The 17,079-nt window shown below is 46.5% G+C and overlaps 1 protein-coding gene across 1 annotated transcript; it reads right to left on the reverse strand.

Moving 5' to 3' along the window:
* Positions 1 to 971: 971 nt before the first annotated feature.
* ESS2 (ess-2 splicing factor homolog) lies at positions 972 to 15,107 on the reverse strand. Its single transcript, XM_056859545.1, has 10 exons — positions 14,955 to 15,107; positions 12,274 to 12,442; positions 11,303 to 11,398; positions 8,805 to 8,974; positions 6,895 to 7,015; positions 5,854 to 5,987; positions 5,026 to 5,128; positions 3,383 to 3,492; positions 1,930 to 2,045; positions 972 to 1,274 (listed from the first exon to the last, which is right to left on the reverse strand). Exons 1-10 carry the CDS (start codon positions 15,105 to 15,107, stop codon positions 986 to 988), a joined length of 1,461 nt encoding a protein of 486 aa, XP_056715523.1. The 3' UTR covers positions 972 to 985.
* Between the last annotated feature and the right edge of the window lie 1,972 nt (positions 15,108 to 17,079).

Genomic DNA, 17,079 nt, shown 5'->3' on the forward strand with positions numbered 1-17,079 from the left:
CTCCCTAGGTAGCCGATTCTACTGCCGAACAACTCTTACTGTAAAAAAAAAAATTCCCAATATCCAGCCGGTACCTTTCCTCCCACAATTTAAACCCATTATTCCAAGCTGTGTGACCATGGTCTTGGTATTTTCTTTCCTGACGTTTCGCCAGCAGCTGTGGCAGGCATCTTCAGAGGAGTAACACTGAAGGACCTCTGAAGATGCCTGCCACAGCTGCTGGTGAAACGTCAGGAAAGAAAATACCAAGACCACGGTCACACAGCCCGGATAACCTACAAGAACCAATGAACTCTGACCGTGAAAGCCTTCGACAATACCATTATTGCGAGTCCTATCCTTTGCTGGCCACAGGAACAACTCCCTGCCCTCCTCTAAGTAACAGCCTTCAAATACTTAAAGAGAGCAATCATGTCCCCCCTCAGCCTCCTCTTCTCCAGACTGAACATTCCCAACTCCCTCAGACTTTCCTCACAGGGCTTGGTCTCCAAGACCCTGATCATCAGGAAAGGTATACCCCACAAAATGTTTTGACTCTTAAGGCAAGTCTAGAGCCACAGGCCAACCTTCTAATTCAAGATCATACTCAGAGCTTTATTCAAAGGCATTCAGACCTTTCTTTATCCAAAGGAATTCTGTAAGTAATAAATAGTCACAGTTATCAAGACACAAACCAAAGGCATCCAAAGCTGCCCTCTTGGAAAAACAAAAATCTTTTTAAAAATGTATTAAAAAGGAGTTCATGCCTCATGTGCTGCTCTCTCTCTCTCTTGTGCACCATGTGAAATTGGTGCAAAGAACCACAACGGCACATTTTTTTTTGCTCAGCTGTACAGTCACCGGCTTTATTCCGCTCTTGTCGCTTGTGAGCGCTGGAGCCACGTCTTGGGATGTCCCGCCTCTTGCCACCAATACCGTTTGTGCTTCCCCTTGAAGCCCTGTTTCTGTTCAGCTACACAGGGCCCTGGGGAACGGAGAGCGTCCCTCAGAAAAAGTCTGACGCTTTGCGCCTTTTCGGAAGCTGCAGGAGATTGTCTGTAATTGAGGTGGGATCCTGGGTTACTGGAGTCCGAGATACAGGCCGGGGGGTTGGGGTGGTGGTGGTGGGCGTCTGCGGCCCACCCGTCGGGGTCTTGTAGCCAGGCGTGCCTGGGTGTGCAGGGGATGGGGTGTAGCTGGCTCGCAGGGCCTTGTCGGTATATTTGCTCGCAGTCCTGTTCACTAAGCGCTGCAGGGCTGGAGACATGACTGGGCTCAGTCCTTTGGGAGTCAGGCTGGAAGAGAACGCACAGGGATTGGTCTCGAGAAGGAAAATTGGGATTTGGATTATCTGGGGAAGGGCGGGTCAAACGACCGCCCCATAGGCCCACATATCTGCAGAGGGGACTGTGCGGGTGGACAGGGAACAGCAAATTTTCCCAAACATGGGCACAATGTACATCCAAACTGCAAGGGCCCAGGTTTTGAACCCCCATATTCCTATACATATAACATGTCGGCATGCAAGGCACCAGAACCAAGGTCCTGCTCACCATGTACACATTAGTTCAGCAGTGGGTACCTGCCGAGATCTGAAACCAACAACAACACAATACCTTTATTAAGGCAAACTAAGATGTCACAAAGAAGTAACACTGGAATCCTTCTTCAGGGTGGATGTTAAGCAAAAAGAGAGAGAGAGGAGGAGGAGAGGGAGGTGGAAGGGAAGGAAGGTACTGATATACATGGTGAAGTTCACCACATCTAATTGCCCTAAGACAGTAAGGAGGGCTTTCACGCAGGCTTAAATTAGACCGACCCATGCTTGGTGCCGAAACATCTTGGGCAGCAGCAGGACACACAGAAGTGAAAGATCAACAAACAGCTGCTCCCCATTTGAAAACAAAAACCAGCTGTTATTTGGCTCTCGCTCTAGCACTGGACTCTCACCTGGCGAGGTTTTCGGTGACTTTCCTTAAAGCTTCCTGCTTTTTCGCTCGGTTTTTGGCAGCTGCCTCGTTGGCCATCTTCAGCCCGAGCCTCTCTCTGCGGCCAGGCTCCAGGATCTGCAGGCACACCAGCCAGCTAAGTTAATGGCGCTATGACAGAGAGGGATCTTTCCCTAGTGCTTCAAAACCACTGACATTTCTCAGACAACACTCATGAGAATGTTTGATGCTTAGTAGCTCTGGGTTTTTCTGCTCCTGTTTATATTGGTTTGCTGCTTTTTATTTGGATTATTTGGTTTTTTAAAAATCTGACTTGCATTTTAAATGTGCCAGCCACTTTTCAGCCTGCGCCACGGAAAAGTTGGATACAAGTATTTTAAGTAAAATAAAATAGATAAGTGACAGCACAAGTATAAGGTTGTTCCACAGGCGTTTGCTGAAAAGTCAAGAGGTGACATGTGTCTCCAAAGATGCTGTCCCTTCTTCAAAGCCGCAACAGCCACAGGCTCTCCCCTCCATGCACCCACCACAAAACCACAACACATCCTCCTCTTCACATTTTACTGCAGAAAATGCAATTGCACTGCATGAACAATGAAGCTCATCTCACATGAACACATGTGAAGCTGCCGTCTTCTGGATCAGAGGACTGGTATATATCAAGGTCAGTATTGTCTACTCAGACCGGCAGCAGCTCTCCAAGGTCTCAGGAAGAGGCCTTTCACCTCGCCTGGTCCCTTTAACGGGAGATGCCGGGGATTGAACTTGGGACCTTCTGCATGCCACGCAGATGCTCTACCACTGAGCCATGGTCCCTCCCAACTTCTGGAGTCAGCTCTCCCAGCTGTTGGCAACGGGACTGAAACTGCAAATAGAGATCTCGGGAGGGACAATATTCCCAAGCTGATTGCAGAACTGCTTGCCCCAAATAAGTGGATGCTTGTGGGAGGACAGACATGCTTCCTCTCCTCGGCTGAGTAGCACCTTTGGATTCCTTACATACTCTAAGCTGGCCTGGGCACAGCCAGAAACATTTCTAGCAAGAGAGGAAGGTGAGTCTGTTTGGATATCAGCTAAATCAGATATGGGCAGAGCTTCTGTTCTGCTTCCAGGTATTTAACTTGGACATGGCCACAGCTCTCAGCCCTCAGCTCTTAGGACATGGCTTGTTGCCTGAGGCCCTGTGTGAGCAGGACCAGCAGGTAAAGGAATAGCACAGGGATATGGTATATTGTACTGTTTCCCCCCCCCCCCCGGGCTCATTTTGGTAGTCCCGCACCAGGGAGAAAAGCAGGGTAAAAATACCCGTGATCCATCCCTGGATGGACAAATAACACTGACAGCTCAAATTCCAGAGCAGCAGGGTACTGGCCAGATCTGCCCTCTACCACGAGCTACTCCCGGTGTTGCTCTGTCATGAAGGCCAAACTTTCAGAAGCTGCCTCTTTAAATACCTTGAAGGCCGGCCCAGGAGTCCTGTCCACATACGGTGTATCTGAGCCTTCCAGCCGCAATGGGGTGCTTTCTATCTCACCCCACGTCATCAGAGGCGATTCATTCACACCTATGGAGACAGTTTCACAAGTGAGTCTAACAAAAAGAGGCTGAGAGCATAAGAACATAAGAAAAGCCATGCTGGATCAGACCAAGGCCCATTAAGACCAGCAGTCTCTCCACAGTGGCCAACCAGGTGCCTCTAGGAAGCCCCCAAACAAGACGACTGCAGCAGCATTACCCTGCCTGTGTTCCACAGCACCTAATACAGGCATGCTCTTCTGATCCTGGAGAGAATAGGCATGCATCATGACTAGTATCCATGAATACCCCTCTCCTCCATGAACATGTCCACTTCCCTCTTAAAGCCTTCCACGGTGGCAGCCATTGCCACATCCCGGGCCAGGGAGTTCCACAACTTAACTACGTGTACGTTATATGAAGACATACTTCCTATTGTCCGTTTTGAATCTTTCGCCCTACCGCTTCAGCAGATGACCCCGCGTTCTAGCATTATGAGGAAGAGAAGCTTCTCCCTGCCGACTCTCTCCATACCACGCGTAATTTTATAGACCTCTGTCACGTCTCCCCTTAACTGCCTTCTTTCTAAGCTAAACAGCCCTAAGCGTTTCAACCGCTCCTCATAGGGAAGTTGCTCTTTGCCAAAGAATCACAGTGGCCCAAAAGGTGCTCACTGAAGCTACATTTCGGCCAGACACAAATGGCAAAATCTCTCCAATGCACACTCCCATCCTGATTTCAACAGGACACAGAATCATAAGAGTTGGGAAGGGACCACCAGGGTCATCAAGTCCAACCCCCGCACAATGCAGGAAATTCACAACTACCTCCCCCCACACCCCCAGTGACCCATACTTCATGCCCAGAAGATGGCCAAGGTGCCCTCCCTCTCATGATCTGCCTAAGGTTATAGAATCAGCATTGCTGACAGATGGCCATGTAGCCTCTTCTTAAAAACCACCAGGGAAGGAGAGCTTACCACCTCCCGAGGAAGCCTGTTCCACTGAGGAACCACTGTAACTGTTAGAAATTTCTTCCTGATGTCTAGACGGAAACTCTTTTGATTTAATTTCAACCCGTTGGTTCTGGTGCAACCTTCTTGGGCAACAGAAAAAAACTCGGCACCCTCCTCTATATGACAGCCCTTCAAGATAGATCTGTCTATCTGTCTGTCTGTCTGTCTGTGTTAGGATAGAATAGAATAAAATAGAATCAAAGTTGGAAAGGACCACCAGGGTCATCTAGTCCAGCCCCCTGCACAATGCAGGAGACTCCGAACCACCTCCCCCCCCACACACCCATACTTCATGCCCAGAAGATGGCCAAGGCAACATCAGCATGCCTTTGCCTTCCCATTCATTTACTGACTTGGAAACGTCTACCCTGCTTCACCACTTGTTCAGGAGCTTACAGTTGTTGAGATGCAGCACATTTTTTAAAAAAATTACAAAATCTGTAAAATTAATCTCTCAAGGTTTCTCAGCCTTTCTGGGTACGCAGGGTTATGGATTTAGCCATATCTGCTAATGAAATATGCAGTGCAGAGCAATTTATTTTTGCAAAGCGGCCTGCGGTTTCTTACCAGGAGCGGGAGAGGGCGTAGCCACAAATCCATATCCGTTAACCTTCGGAGATTCTTGTGGAATGAGTTCCTTCCCATCCGGCCCTACTTTACCCTGTTTGTACTGGATTAATGGAATATTAGTCAGTAACCATTTTATACAGCTTTTAAAAAACAGGAGGAATAGTAATCTTCAGTCCTCCTCTCATTAATCCTCATTTTTCTCTGAAGACTATGAAACTCTTAAACATTGTATTTTAAAATACATTGTTGGCAGTGGGCAGAGGGGAATATGTCTTGTTCCAGCAGCAAAGCTTCAAACAAATGCATATTAAATAAAATTCCCACCTAAAACATCAGATCCCCCATCAAAAATAAGGTTCCAATAAAAAGAAAAGTAGCAAAAGCCTAAGCACAGAGAAGCTCACAGTGGCCACAAAAATGAGATAATTCCCCCACTCACAACCCTGTGAGATCGCTTAGGTTGAAAGTGGCTGATCCAAGGAGAGCTCTGGGATCTGAGCAGGGATTCCAACCCAGGTCTTTCCTATCATGAACGTCTTGTCATGTCATCTAGCTTGACCCTTGGGGAGGTAGCTAACGTTAAAGCCCAGGATGCTGGGGTCCTTTCAAACACTTCACTTCATAGGAGGAACTTTCCCAATCAGCTGGGGACTTTGTTAAAAGCTCAATCAGGGGGACCTGGATGAAGAGCGCTTAAGCTGTGGACTCTTTCTTCCGAGCAGAGTGCTTCACAAAACAAATTAATTTTAATCTGTTTTAAGATTGAGGAGTGTGACAAAGTAACACGTGAAACGTTAATTTGGTCTATATGCTTTACTTGCCCACCTGAGCATTGAGAGCCGCTGCCTGCTGGAGCTGAGATTTGCTCACAGCCTGGCTGAATGGATCCTTCAGGAAACGGGTGTTCCGGTGGACCACTTCCCTGGGCTTTTTAAACACATCATCTTCATCAGGGACCCCTGCAAAAGCAATGTTAGCAATCAGAGAAAGAGGCGGGCAGGGGTCTTGCCATTTTTAAAGATACACAGGGCTGGATCCCACGGATCCGTTCTACCTGTGGAAAAGCACCAGTCAGGCTTTATTTGCCACATGATGGGGAAAGCACCATAAGTAGCAGAACAGACGCATGAGCTTCAACCCATGGTGGGTTTCATTAATAAAATTAATTTGAAATGTGGTGTTGGAGGTGAATTTACGGATACCATGGATACCGCCAAAAAGACAAATGAGTGGGTTCTGATCATAATGAGCCTGATCTCTCCCTAGAAACTAAAATTACTAAACTGAGGCTACCGTACTTTGGTCACATTATGAGAAGACAAGAGTCACGGGGAAAGGCAATAATGCTAGGAAAAGTTGAAGGCAGCAGGAAAAGAGGAAGACCCAACTTGAGATGCACTGACTCTATAAAGGAAGCCAGGGCCCTCAGTTTGCAAGACCTGAGCAAGGCTGTTAACAACAGGACATTTTGGAGGACATGGATTCATAGGATCACTGTAAGTCGGAAGCGACTTGACCGCACTTAACACATACTCACAAAGAGGCAAGGCTTGTAAGCCACTCAAACATCCATTGTGTATAAGCATCACACACAAGCAGGGATGCCAGGTTATGAGCAGGCACCGCCTGGGAGTTTTCTGGGGAAGGCCCAGGCCAGAAATGTCTGCTGACAGATGTGATATCACATCTGCCCCCAAACCCAGATGCGACAAAAACACACCGGGCAATGTTCTGGCTGTCCCTGAACCTGTTTAGATTCAGCACAGTGTCTCCCTCACATGGCTTCAGAACATATCTATGACCTATCGCTTAGCATGTCAAAACATCCCCTCTGGTCAGTGACGCTTGTGATGCTGCCAGCTGTACCTGGAGGGTAATACATCAGGGAATTCTTCGCCTTGTATTCCCACGTCTCCACGCCGGCTTTCCCGCTCCCGAGAGCCTGCTGCTCTGCAGCAGATGGAAGCGCCAGCTGCTCTTGGTGGCGCTGAAAAAAGAATGTGAGAACCAGGCTTCAGCTTCAAGCAGATGCAGAGAAACAGACACAGATTTTTCAGAATTTTAGAATCCTAGAGTTGGAAGGGTCCGCCAGGGTCATCTAGTCCAACCCCCTGCACAATGCAGGAAATTCACAACTACCTCCCCCCACACACACCCAGTGACCCCTGTTCCATGCCCAGAAGATGGCAAAAAAAAAAAAACCCCTCCAGGATCCATGGCCAAACTGGCCTGGAGGAAAATTCTTCCTGGCCCCAAAGTGGCAATCAGCATTATCCTGGGAATGTAAGAGAACTGACGCAACCCTTCCTGCCCTCCCTCTCATGATCTGCCTAAGTTCCCAGAATCAGCATTGCTGTCAGATGGCCATCTAGCCTCTGCTTAAAAACCTCCAAAGGAGAGCCCACCACCTCCCAAGGACGTCTATTCCACTGAGGAACCACTCTGTCACGAAGTTCTTCCTAAAGTTTAGCAGAAAACTCTTTTAATTTAAACCCGTTGCTTCTGGTCCAACCTTCTGGGGCAACAGAAAAAAAACTCCGCACCACTCTCTATATGACAGCTCTTCAAGTACTTGAAGACAGTTATCATATCACCTCCCAGTTGTCTCCTTTCCAGTCCAAACACACCCAGCTTCTTCAACCTTTCCTCATAGGACTTGGTCTCCAGACCCCTCACCATCTTTGTTGCCCTTCTCGGGACACGTTCCAGCTTGTCTATACCCTTCTTAAACTGTGGTGCCCAAAACTGAACACAATACTCCAGCTTAAAAACCTCTAGCTTTATTTTAATTACTTGATGTTGCTGTTGAGGCAGAGTATGCTTGCAGTCCAGCTGCACCATATCTCAAAGGAACAGAACCTAACAGCCCTCCTTTTAAGCAGAGACCCGCACAGAAATATCATTGAGATCATCTTTAGGGATGCTTCTCTGTTGTATCCCAGCTGGCTGGTAAGTGCCCACTAGAGCCTGGGCTTTCTCTGCTGTGCAATAACTTCCAGCTGGTGGTGATGAAGATTCAGTGTCAGACTAAGACTTAAAAAAAAAAATACATACTTTTTGTTAGTTTTGTATTTTGGCTAGCTTTTGAACGACTAAGCACGTTGGCTTTCATTGCTGCTGCTTACAGTCCATCTAATATTTTTACTCCATGTAAGTTTTTAGGATATCATGGAGCTAGATCACGATGGGTAGCCATGTTAGTCTGTCAACAGCAGTAGAAAAGAGCAAGAGCCCAGTAGCACCTTAAAGACTAACAAAATTTCTGGCAGGGTATGAGCTTTCATGAGCCACAGATCACTTCTTCTGATATTTGAAGAAGTGAGCTGTGGCTCACGAAAGCTCATACCCTGCCAGATATTTTTGTTAATCTTTAAGGTATTACTGGGCTCTTGCTCTTTTCTAGTAGGATATCTTGGCCATTGTTTTAATATCACCTATACTCATTATGCATACCAGCAATTTAGTTCTTTTCCAGCTTGGGTTGGATCCTAGGACTTTGTTCCACTAATGCTGGGAACACAATTGACTCCTTGAGATGGTCTGAGAAGCTTCTTTCACTCAAGGAAAGCATGAAGGTTAGTGGAATGGAGTTGCAGGAGCCAGCTCATGGAGACAGGGGGCTCTTACATTGCCCTTCACATAAGGGCGTGGAGTGGGAATGCTTTCAATAAACAAACATGCTCTTCCTCCCTCCCCTTCAGTGAGCAACTCAAACTAAACCTCCTGCTTGGAACCATCTTTAAAAGGTCCCAAAAATACAGAATCTCCATCCTTACCTGGGCAAATTCTTCCTCTGCTTCATAGAGCCACGAGTGTCGGGCTTTCTCCTTTTCTTCAGCCACTTCCATGATCTGCTCAAATGAAGCATTATCCTCGCTGGTGTGCTTTGCCAAGAAGCTGTCCAGGCTGGGGAGAGCATCTTTGCTCTCTTTGTCCTCCACTTCTTCTGAAGGAAAAAGAGAGAGGCAGCTAAGAATTTTTTTAAAAAAACCCAGGTACGCTCCCCCATGCCGCCTCAGGAGGTTTTCAAAGGAGTCTTAATGTGCCTTAAAACTAACTTCATCAGAAGCTGTGGCATAGAAATCAGAAATAAAACAGGAGATGATGGCATTTGCTATTATATGATTTGGGGGTGCTGAGCCCCCAAAGCAGTTTTGTGAAAACTGTGAACTCATTATATTTCTAGGGGAGCCAATGAGAACACTGTTCTCTTAACAAGGTCAGCCAATTATTGCAAGACAGAAGCCTGTATTATATTTCTGGAGATGTTTACTGTCATGTGGGGGGGGAGGAATTGTGAGGTCTTGTGGTTGGGAATTCAAACTTGAAAATACAAACAATTAAAAACAAGCTCATATTAATTACATCTGCCAAGCTTAGTGGCTGTCTGTGTGTTGCACCTGTTTGTAGCCCACCCCTATCTATCCCAGAGGCTTGGGCTTAGTAACAACGTATTAGACTACAAACTTCAAACGTATCTAAAATAATTATCTTATATTGATTCAGATCACTGGTCCCTTTTGCTCAGCAGTTGCTCCCCGTGATTGGCAGGGACACTCTCCAAGGCTGCGGCCGCAGAACAATCTCTTTCCTATTTTATACCTGAGACCCATCAAGCAGAAATGCTAGGGACTGAATGTGAGACCTTCTGCATGTAACGTAAGCCATGTGCCTTAGCACTAAGTTACAGCCTTTCCTTGCTTCTGTAAGAACATACGAAGCTGCCAGCAGAACTTCTTGAGAAGTCCTTCATAGTTGATTTATTCAGGATCATTTCATAGGCAATGCCAGGGATACAACCTGGCCAATCCTACATGCAAAGCAGGTACTCTACCCTGGCCTGGTAGCCTCTCCCTGACAGCCAGGTCTCCATTTCATTCATGCTCCATCAAATCTGTCACTGGAATGTGATACACATAGAGGAGTGACAAAGGGAAGTGCAGCCACAGTCTCCATCTCCTTAAAAGTGTTCCACGTGCTAGGGACCAAAGGGCCTGAACCAAGAACCTCGGGATCTAAGGCTTGAGCCTATCCAAGCATGAACTGGAGAAGATCCTGAAACATGACAATTTGCACATTTTCAAGGGAAGCAAGTGCTACAATTGAGACTGCTTCCCTGGCCCTCCTGATTAAGTCTAACCCAGCAGGAGTTCTCAAGGGCCAACCTGTATGTTCCCTATTTCCTCACTATTCCTAATCCTTCTGTTTCCTGAGTACACCCTTTAAAAAAACACACACAAGTTGCTTTGGGCAATGATGCATTAGTGCAGTACGCGGTTTCGGAAAGCAAATATTGCAAAGCGTGACCAAATCTGGCCGAATTTGGACGGGAGATGCCAAGCTTTTGAACAGGAAACTGTGCTTAGTTCTGAGAAGCTAGGAGAGGTGCATCCTCAATTATACACATCAACACCAATATAAACAGCACCTGACCAATGTACATAAGCAGCAATCGACAAGACCTTGCAACTTAAAACAGACAATTAAAAAAAACATCTAGCTCAATGTGTTTCTATGCCAAATGAGTTCTCCATCCTCTGTCTGTGCAGACATCAGAAACCATTCCTGGGAATTAAACAGAGGAGAGAAGCTATTTCATTTAAGCCAAAAAGTTACCAAAGTAGTGCAGACGACTTAACGGTGCGATCCTGAACAAAGTTACCCACTTCTAAATTAACTGACTTTGATGGACTTAGAAGGATATAACTCTGATTCAGACTGCACTGTTAGGAACTGACGATTCACTTATGGCTCCACCAAAACAATGAAGGATTAAGTCACTCCACTGAGTTTTATCAGCAGATATGGTTCTCATATGGGTCCTTCTTGGCACTACTAACAGATTCTTCTAACACAAAATGCTGAGGATTAGGTTTGCTGCATGCAAAGTATGCGTTCCTCCATTGAGCTACAGCCTCTCTCTGTGAGGAAAAAAGACAGCTGAGAGATCTTCCCCAGCCTTTTAGAGACCTTTTTAACTGAAACTGAACATAGGAATTTCTATGCACTAAGCACTGCTCCACCATTTAGCAATGGCCCCTTCTAATTTCAGATGCTGGACAGAATCACTTCATATTCTTCTATCAGAGCACACTGGCATATAAACATTAATTAAAATTAAAGCACTTTTACTGAAAGTAATCTTAAGGGCTTGAATATTAGCATTACAGTATGGTAAGGATATTATTTGCAGGTTTAAGTGTGAAGAAATAAGGAAGGCTAGGCAAATAGCAGCAATGTTTTTAACAAGCTAGACAGAATTAGCATTCATTACCTTCATCAGGAGTCTTCAGGGAAGGCTTCTGTTTATTCAACAAGGAGGAGGCACCAGGATGAACCTCGGGTGTTTCAAATGTGGCTGGTGTAACATCTGCTCAAAGGGGGGGGGGGAAATTTGCACAGTTCAGAACATCATCTTTTTATGCTGGCCATTTCAAAAGACTACCTGCTCTCAGAAGGACAGGGCTTTCAGATGGTGGAGACATATCTGCCAACATTACAGGCTTACTAAGGCAACCCAGTGGCAAATATTACCAGAGCAATGCCAGGGTCGGGACAGACATCCTAAGTTCCTGCCAAGGTCCCATAACTTCGGGAGAGACCACCGCTGTGCAAAGGCAGTGATTGTAGCCTGCCCTCTTTCACTGGGCAGTGGAAGTGCTGGCACTGGATCGATTTACCCCTCCTGCCCTTGGCAGGAACATCCCCACAGCTGGAGGTAGTGACTCTTCCTCCTCCGGACAGTCAGAGGCCAGGCAGCCAGGGCTGCTGACCATTGTTCATTCACCTGCCCAAGCAAGCTTTGTTTGACAAGCCAGTAAGAGCCAGCCAAGGAGAGAACACAGACAAGCCAGCAGTGTTCTCTGCTGCTCCAAATGACATCTGCTCGTTCACCAAGCCAGCAAAGGAGAAGCATGGGTGAGCAGCTGCCGCCACTTGCTTGCCTGCTCTATCTGGGAGGGGTACACGGGGCGGCATCTTGTCAAGGAAACCCCCCCCCCCTCAAAACCTGGAACCAGCCTTACTCACAGCATGCAATAATGACACCTAAGAATGTCCCTGCAGGCAAGGTGTGGGAATAGCCTGTCTCCAAGAAATGCCTTTAATGTGGGTTGGGGTGTTCACCTGCACCCATTCTTATACTGCTGCTTGACCCGACTCTAAAGGAAAGTATTTATACTTCAAGACAGTTAGCTGCGCATCTTAGTGATATTAATATAGCCCAAGTGCCAAAGGCATCCTTACATGGTGCAGGGGTGTCTCTGGATGTTCTCCCCAAGGAGGAGCCAAATTTGATGGCTATCTGTCTCATTTTCTCCAAGTCACCACTTTCTTCAGCCTCCAGATATTCCTTCTGAGCACGCAGTTTTTCAACATCAGGAAAAAAATCTCTTTGGATGATTTTCCCCAGGCTCTGTTAGAAATCAAATTTATAATAAGTGGATAAAAGCGTTTGTTTTGAGAAGACAAATCTGTAAAAGAAAATATAATTTTGACGGACTCGGGATTCGGAGACTGTTAATCCAGGCCTGTCAAATCTCCAGCTGCTGTGCTGGATGCGGACCAACAGAAGCACAAGTGGAGGAATACAAAATGTACTTGGCGCATCAATAATGTATTTCAGTTTATGGGGTACAGACACATGAAGCTGCATTACACTGAATCAGATCCTTGGTCCACCAAAGTCAGTACTGTCTACTCAGACCAGCAGCAGCTCTCCAGGGTCTCAGGCAGGGGTCTTTCACATCACCTCCTTGCCTAATCCCTTTAACTGGAGATGCCGGGGATTGAACCTGGGACCTTCTGCATGCCAAGCGGATGTTCTACCACTGAGCCACAGCCTTATTGAAGCCCTCACTTTGCCACCTCAAACAATGGTGTTACCTAGAGTTTGTCAGGTCTGCTTCAGTCCTATTGAATGAGCTTCGTGCATTTGTTTTCTCAGCCCCTCAGCCCACTGGCAGCCACTTCATCAGCAAGCAAGCACAGAGAATCCTCACAAACAGCTGTTATATACACAAGTGTAAGGATCCGTAGATCAAGGCATCACTTGGCTATTAGAAAAAGGATCCCAGCAGGGTAGAAGAAGAGTTGGTTTTTATATGCCGACTTTCTCTACCATTTAAGGGAGAATCAAACCAGCTTACAATCACCTTCCATTCCTTTCCCCACATCCTGTGAGGTCGGTGGGGCTGAGAGAGCTGTGACTAGCCCAAGGTCACCCAGCTGGCTTCATGAAGAGGAATGGGGAAACCAACCCGGTTGACCACATTAGAGCCCGCCGCTCATGTGGAGGAGTGGGGAATCAAACCTGGTTCTTCAAATTAGAGGCCACCGCTCCAAACCACTGCACCACGCTGGCTCTCCACCCAAGCCTCTGGGGTGGGGTATTTCACCTACTCTCCTAAAACCAACCAGGGAAAGAGGCTGGGGTGAGGAAAAGGTGCAGTGGCAGAAAAGCCCCCATAGAATGTGTTTTTGTTTGTCTGTTTTTGCTTCTCTGCAGTTTCTATAATTAGTGTGGCAGTTTTGGGTGGCTGCAACACCCAGCTGCTGTTGCTGGAGGCCAAGCACCCCTGGGTGAAACAGCAAAAAGATTCTCTCCATGCCTGCCTGGAAGTCACACACCATCTCCAGGCGTCTTGCAACCTAAGGGTTCACTGGGGAAGAACATGAGAAATAAAAGCAGCATATTGCGGCGCAAGCTTTTAAACAGAGCTCCCACCACCAAAAACATTATTACTTGCAGCATCGCTGAATGTGCACATGCGTATAACTGCACACACATATATCTGCAGTTCATTTCAGAGAGTAGGCTCCAGCTCACAAAAGCCTTTGCCACGATAAACGTGAGCTTTTAAAGGTGCCAAATTACTCTGTATTTCACTGCACCAACATACCAGAACGGCAGTGTAGCACCATGCTTACTCACTGTGGTAACCTCGGGCCAGTCACACCGACCCATCCTTAGCTGTCTGGGAGACCCGGGTTGAAATTCTCACCCAACCAGGAAACTCACTGGGTGGGTAACCTCGGGCCAGCCACACATCACATGAACACATGAAACTGCCTTACAGTGAATCAGACCCTTAGTCCATGGAAGTCAGTATTGTCTACTCAGACTGGCAGCGGCTCTCCAGGGTCTCAGGCAGAGAAAGGTCCATTCACATCATCTACTTGCCTGGACCCTTTAAGTGGAGATGCCGGGGATTGAACCTGGGACCTTCTGCATGCCAAGCAGAGGCTCTACCACTGAGCCACAGCCCCTCCTTTGCAGCGTACCAGGAAAGTTGAGATAGTGGGGGGGGGGCGCATAGGGACCCTGCGATCCTCGGAGGAAGGGCACGATCAAAATGCACTAAACCACACTAACTGCACCCCTATGGAGCGAATAGGGATCGAGTCCCGCAGAACTCCCTGAGACAGTAAACCCGTCAAGGATGCCGCTGGCGCAGCCCAACCCTAAGGCCATCGCATTTTGGGATGAACTGGCAAAAATGAATTTTACAAGTATAGTTAATGATTTATAGATAAATGGTAATGCAGTTTATATGACAGTTTATATAATGATAGGTTACGGTCATTTTAAATACTGTCAGAATACTTCTCCGGAAGTTCAGTGGTGGTGGGACACTCATTTAAGGTGGGGGGTGGGTATTTGGGCACTGTTTATTCTATAACATTATAAGAGAAGATAAAAAATTGTAGTATAAGTGCTCTTTTTGTATTTTTGTTTTGTTTTTTTTAGTTATTTGTTTATGTGATTTATAATTTGTGATGTTTTCTTTCATTTTATGAAAATTAATTTAAAAATTTAAAAAAATAGAAGAAGAACCGCGCCCCGTTGAGTGCTACGGGGCTCTGCTCGTCGGCGACCCCCACCCACCCCCACCGGCGACCCCAGAGGCTCCCAACCCCTCACTCACCTGGATGTAGCTGTCTTCATCCAGGACCCTCTTGCGACGCTGGAGGGGACCCTGCTCCGGCGCCGCCGCGACCACCGCGCCCGCTTCGGCCTGGACAGGCACCAGCGCCTTGGCCGAGGCTGCGGATCCCGCCGCGGGGACCGTCGCCTCCATCGCAGCTGGGCCCGGGCGACCCCGACGCCCCTAGCAACGGGCCCGACAGGCCTGCGCTCCACGTCCCGCCGGCGCTTCCGGACGGCTTTCCCGGAAGTACGTCACGAGACAGACGCCTCCACCGCAGCTGGGCCCGGGCGACCCCGACGCCCCTAGCAACGGGCCCGACAGGCCTGCGCTCCGTGTCCCGCCGGCGCTTCCGGACGGCTTTCCAGGAAGTACGTCAAGAAACAACGCCATAGAGACAGGCAAAGCCTAGAGTGGAGCGGGGTGGGGGTTGTCCGCGTAGGATTCACGTGGCCGATTTTATTTTGACAGGTCTTTCTTATAATAGGTTGCAACTTACCATGAACGTTGTTTCACTCAACCCAAAGGAATTATAGGAGCATTACCAACATTGGGCATACATTTTGTATGTTAATATTATCCTGTAATTAGTATATTGCCCACACACATATATACATATATATATATATATATATACATACGTACATATATATATGTGTGTGTGTATATATATGTATGTATATGTATGTATGTATGTATGTATGTATGTATGGTGGATTTATCTTGTATTTTGGTTCTTGTAGGTTATCCAGGCTGTGTGACCGTGGTCTTGGTATTTTCTTTATCTTGTATTTTGGTTCTAATGGAATTATAGGAGTATTACCAACATTGGGCATACATTTTGTAAGTTAATATTATCCTGTAATTAGTATATTGCGCACACACACACACATACATATATATATATGTATGTATGTATGTATGGTGGATTATCTTGTATTTTGGTTCTAATGGAATTATAGGAGCATTACCAACATTGGACATAAATTGTGTATGTTAATATTATCCTGTAATTAGTATATTGCACACATATATATATATATGTATGGTGGATTATCTTGTATTTTGGTTCTTGTAGGTTATCCGGGCTGTGTGACCGTGGTCTCGGTATTTTCTTTCCTATAGGAAATAAATTTTGTATGTTAATATTATTCTGTAATTAGTATATTGCACACATATATATATGTATGGTGGATTACCGGTATCTTGTATTTTGGTTCTAATGGAATTATAGGAGCATTACCAACATTGGGCATAAATTGTGTATGTTAATATTATCCTATAATTAGTATATGACACACACACACACACACACACATATATATATGTATGTATGTATGTATGTATGTATGTATGGTGGATTATCTTGTATTTTGGTTCTTGTAGGTTATCCGGGCTGTGTGACCGTGGTCTTGGTATTTTCTTTCCTATAGGAAAGAAAATACCAAGACCACGGTCACACAGCCCGGATAACCTACAAGAACCAATGAACTCTGACCGTGAAAGCCTTCGACAATATCTTGTATTTTGTTATACACATTAAAGTTTTTCCTCTTAAAAGAAAATATTTACATGCAGGTAACTTGAGTAAGTGGTGCGTACTAAATAATTCCTTAACTGGTGTTACTTAACTGTTCTGTTTGGTACGCTTTTGTTGCTTGTAATCTCCAGGTGATAGAGAGCAGTGATAGAGAGCAGTTCCCCTGGAGAAAATGACCTCATTGACCATTGAACTCTATGGCGTTGAAGTCCCTCTCCAAACCTCGCCCTCTTCAGCCTCCACCCCCAAAACCTCCAGGTAGTTCCCAACCTGAAGTTGGTAACCCTAATGAGAAGGCTCAGGTGAGGGAGGGCATCTTGGCCATCTTCTGGTCACTGGGGGTGGGGGTGGGTAGTTGTGAATTTCCTGCATTGTGCAGGGGGTTGGACTAGATGACCCTGGGGGACCCTTCCAACCATACAGGAGCTGATTAATATACAGCCTCTTATCAAAGAGCAGAAAAGTTACCCCGCGGTCCTCAATCAGATGTTTGCTGAATGCATAAAGTTTTTATTCGCCTCCTAGATGCTAAAAGACAAGAAGCCAAGCATGCTTAATGGGGGTGGGGTGGAGCATTCCACAGTC

The sequence above is a fragment of the Euleptes europaea genome, chromosome 13 (genome assembly GCF_029931775.1).
Source record: "Euleptes europaea isolate rEulEur1 chromosome 13, rEulEur1.hap1, whole genome shotgun sequence".
Taxonomy (NCBI): Eukaryota; Metazoa; Chordata; class Lepidosauria; order Squamata; family Sphaerodactylidae; genus Euleptes; species Euleptes europaea.

What these genes read in the sequence shown, in the direction of transcription:
- ESS2 (XM_056859545.1), bottom strand. Translation starts at nt 15,107, where the DNA reads ATGGAGGCGACGGTCCCCGCGGCGGGATCCGCAGCCTCGGCCAAGGCG. An exon ending in ATGAAGACAGCTACATCCAG is followed by an intron (nt 12,443 to 14,954) that starts GTGAGTGAGGGG and finishes GATTTCTAACAG; the next exon opens with AGCCTGGGGAAAATCATCCA. An exon ending in CTCCTGGGCCGGCCTTCAAG is followed by an intron (nt 2,046 to 3,382) that starts GTATTTAAAGAG and finishes GTGTGCCTGCAG; the next exon opens with ATCCTGGAGCCTGGCCGCAG.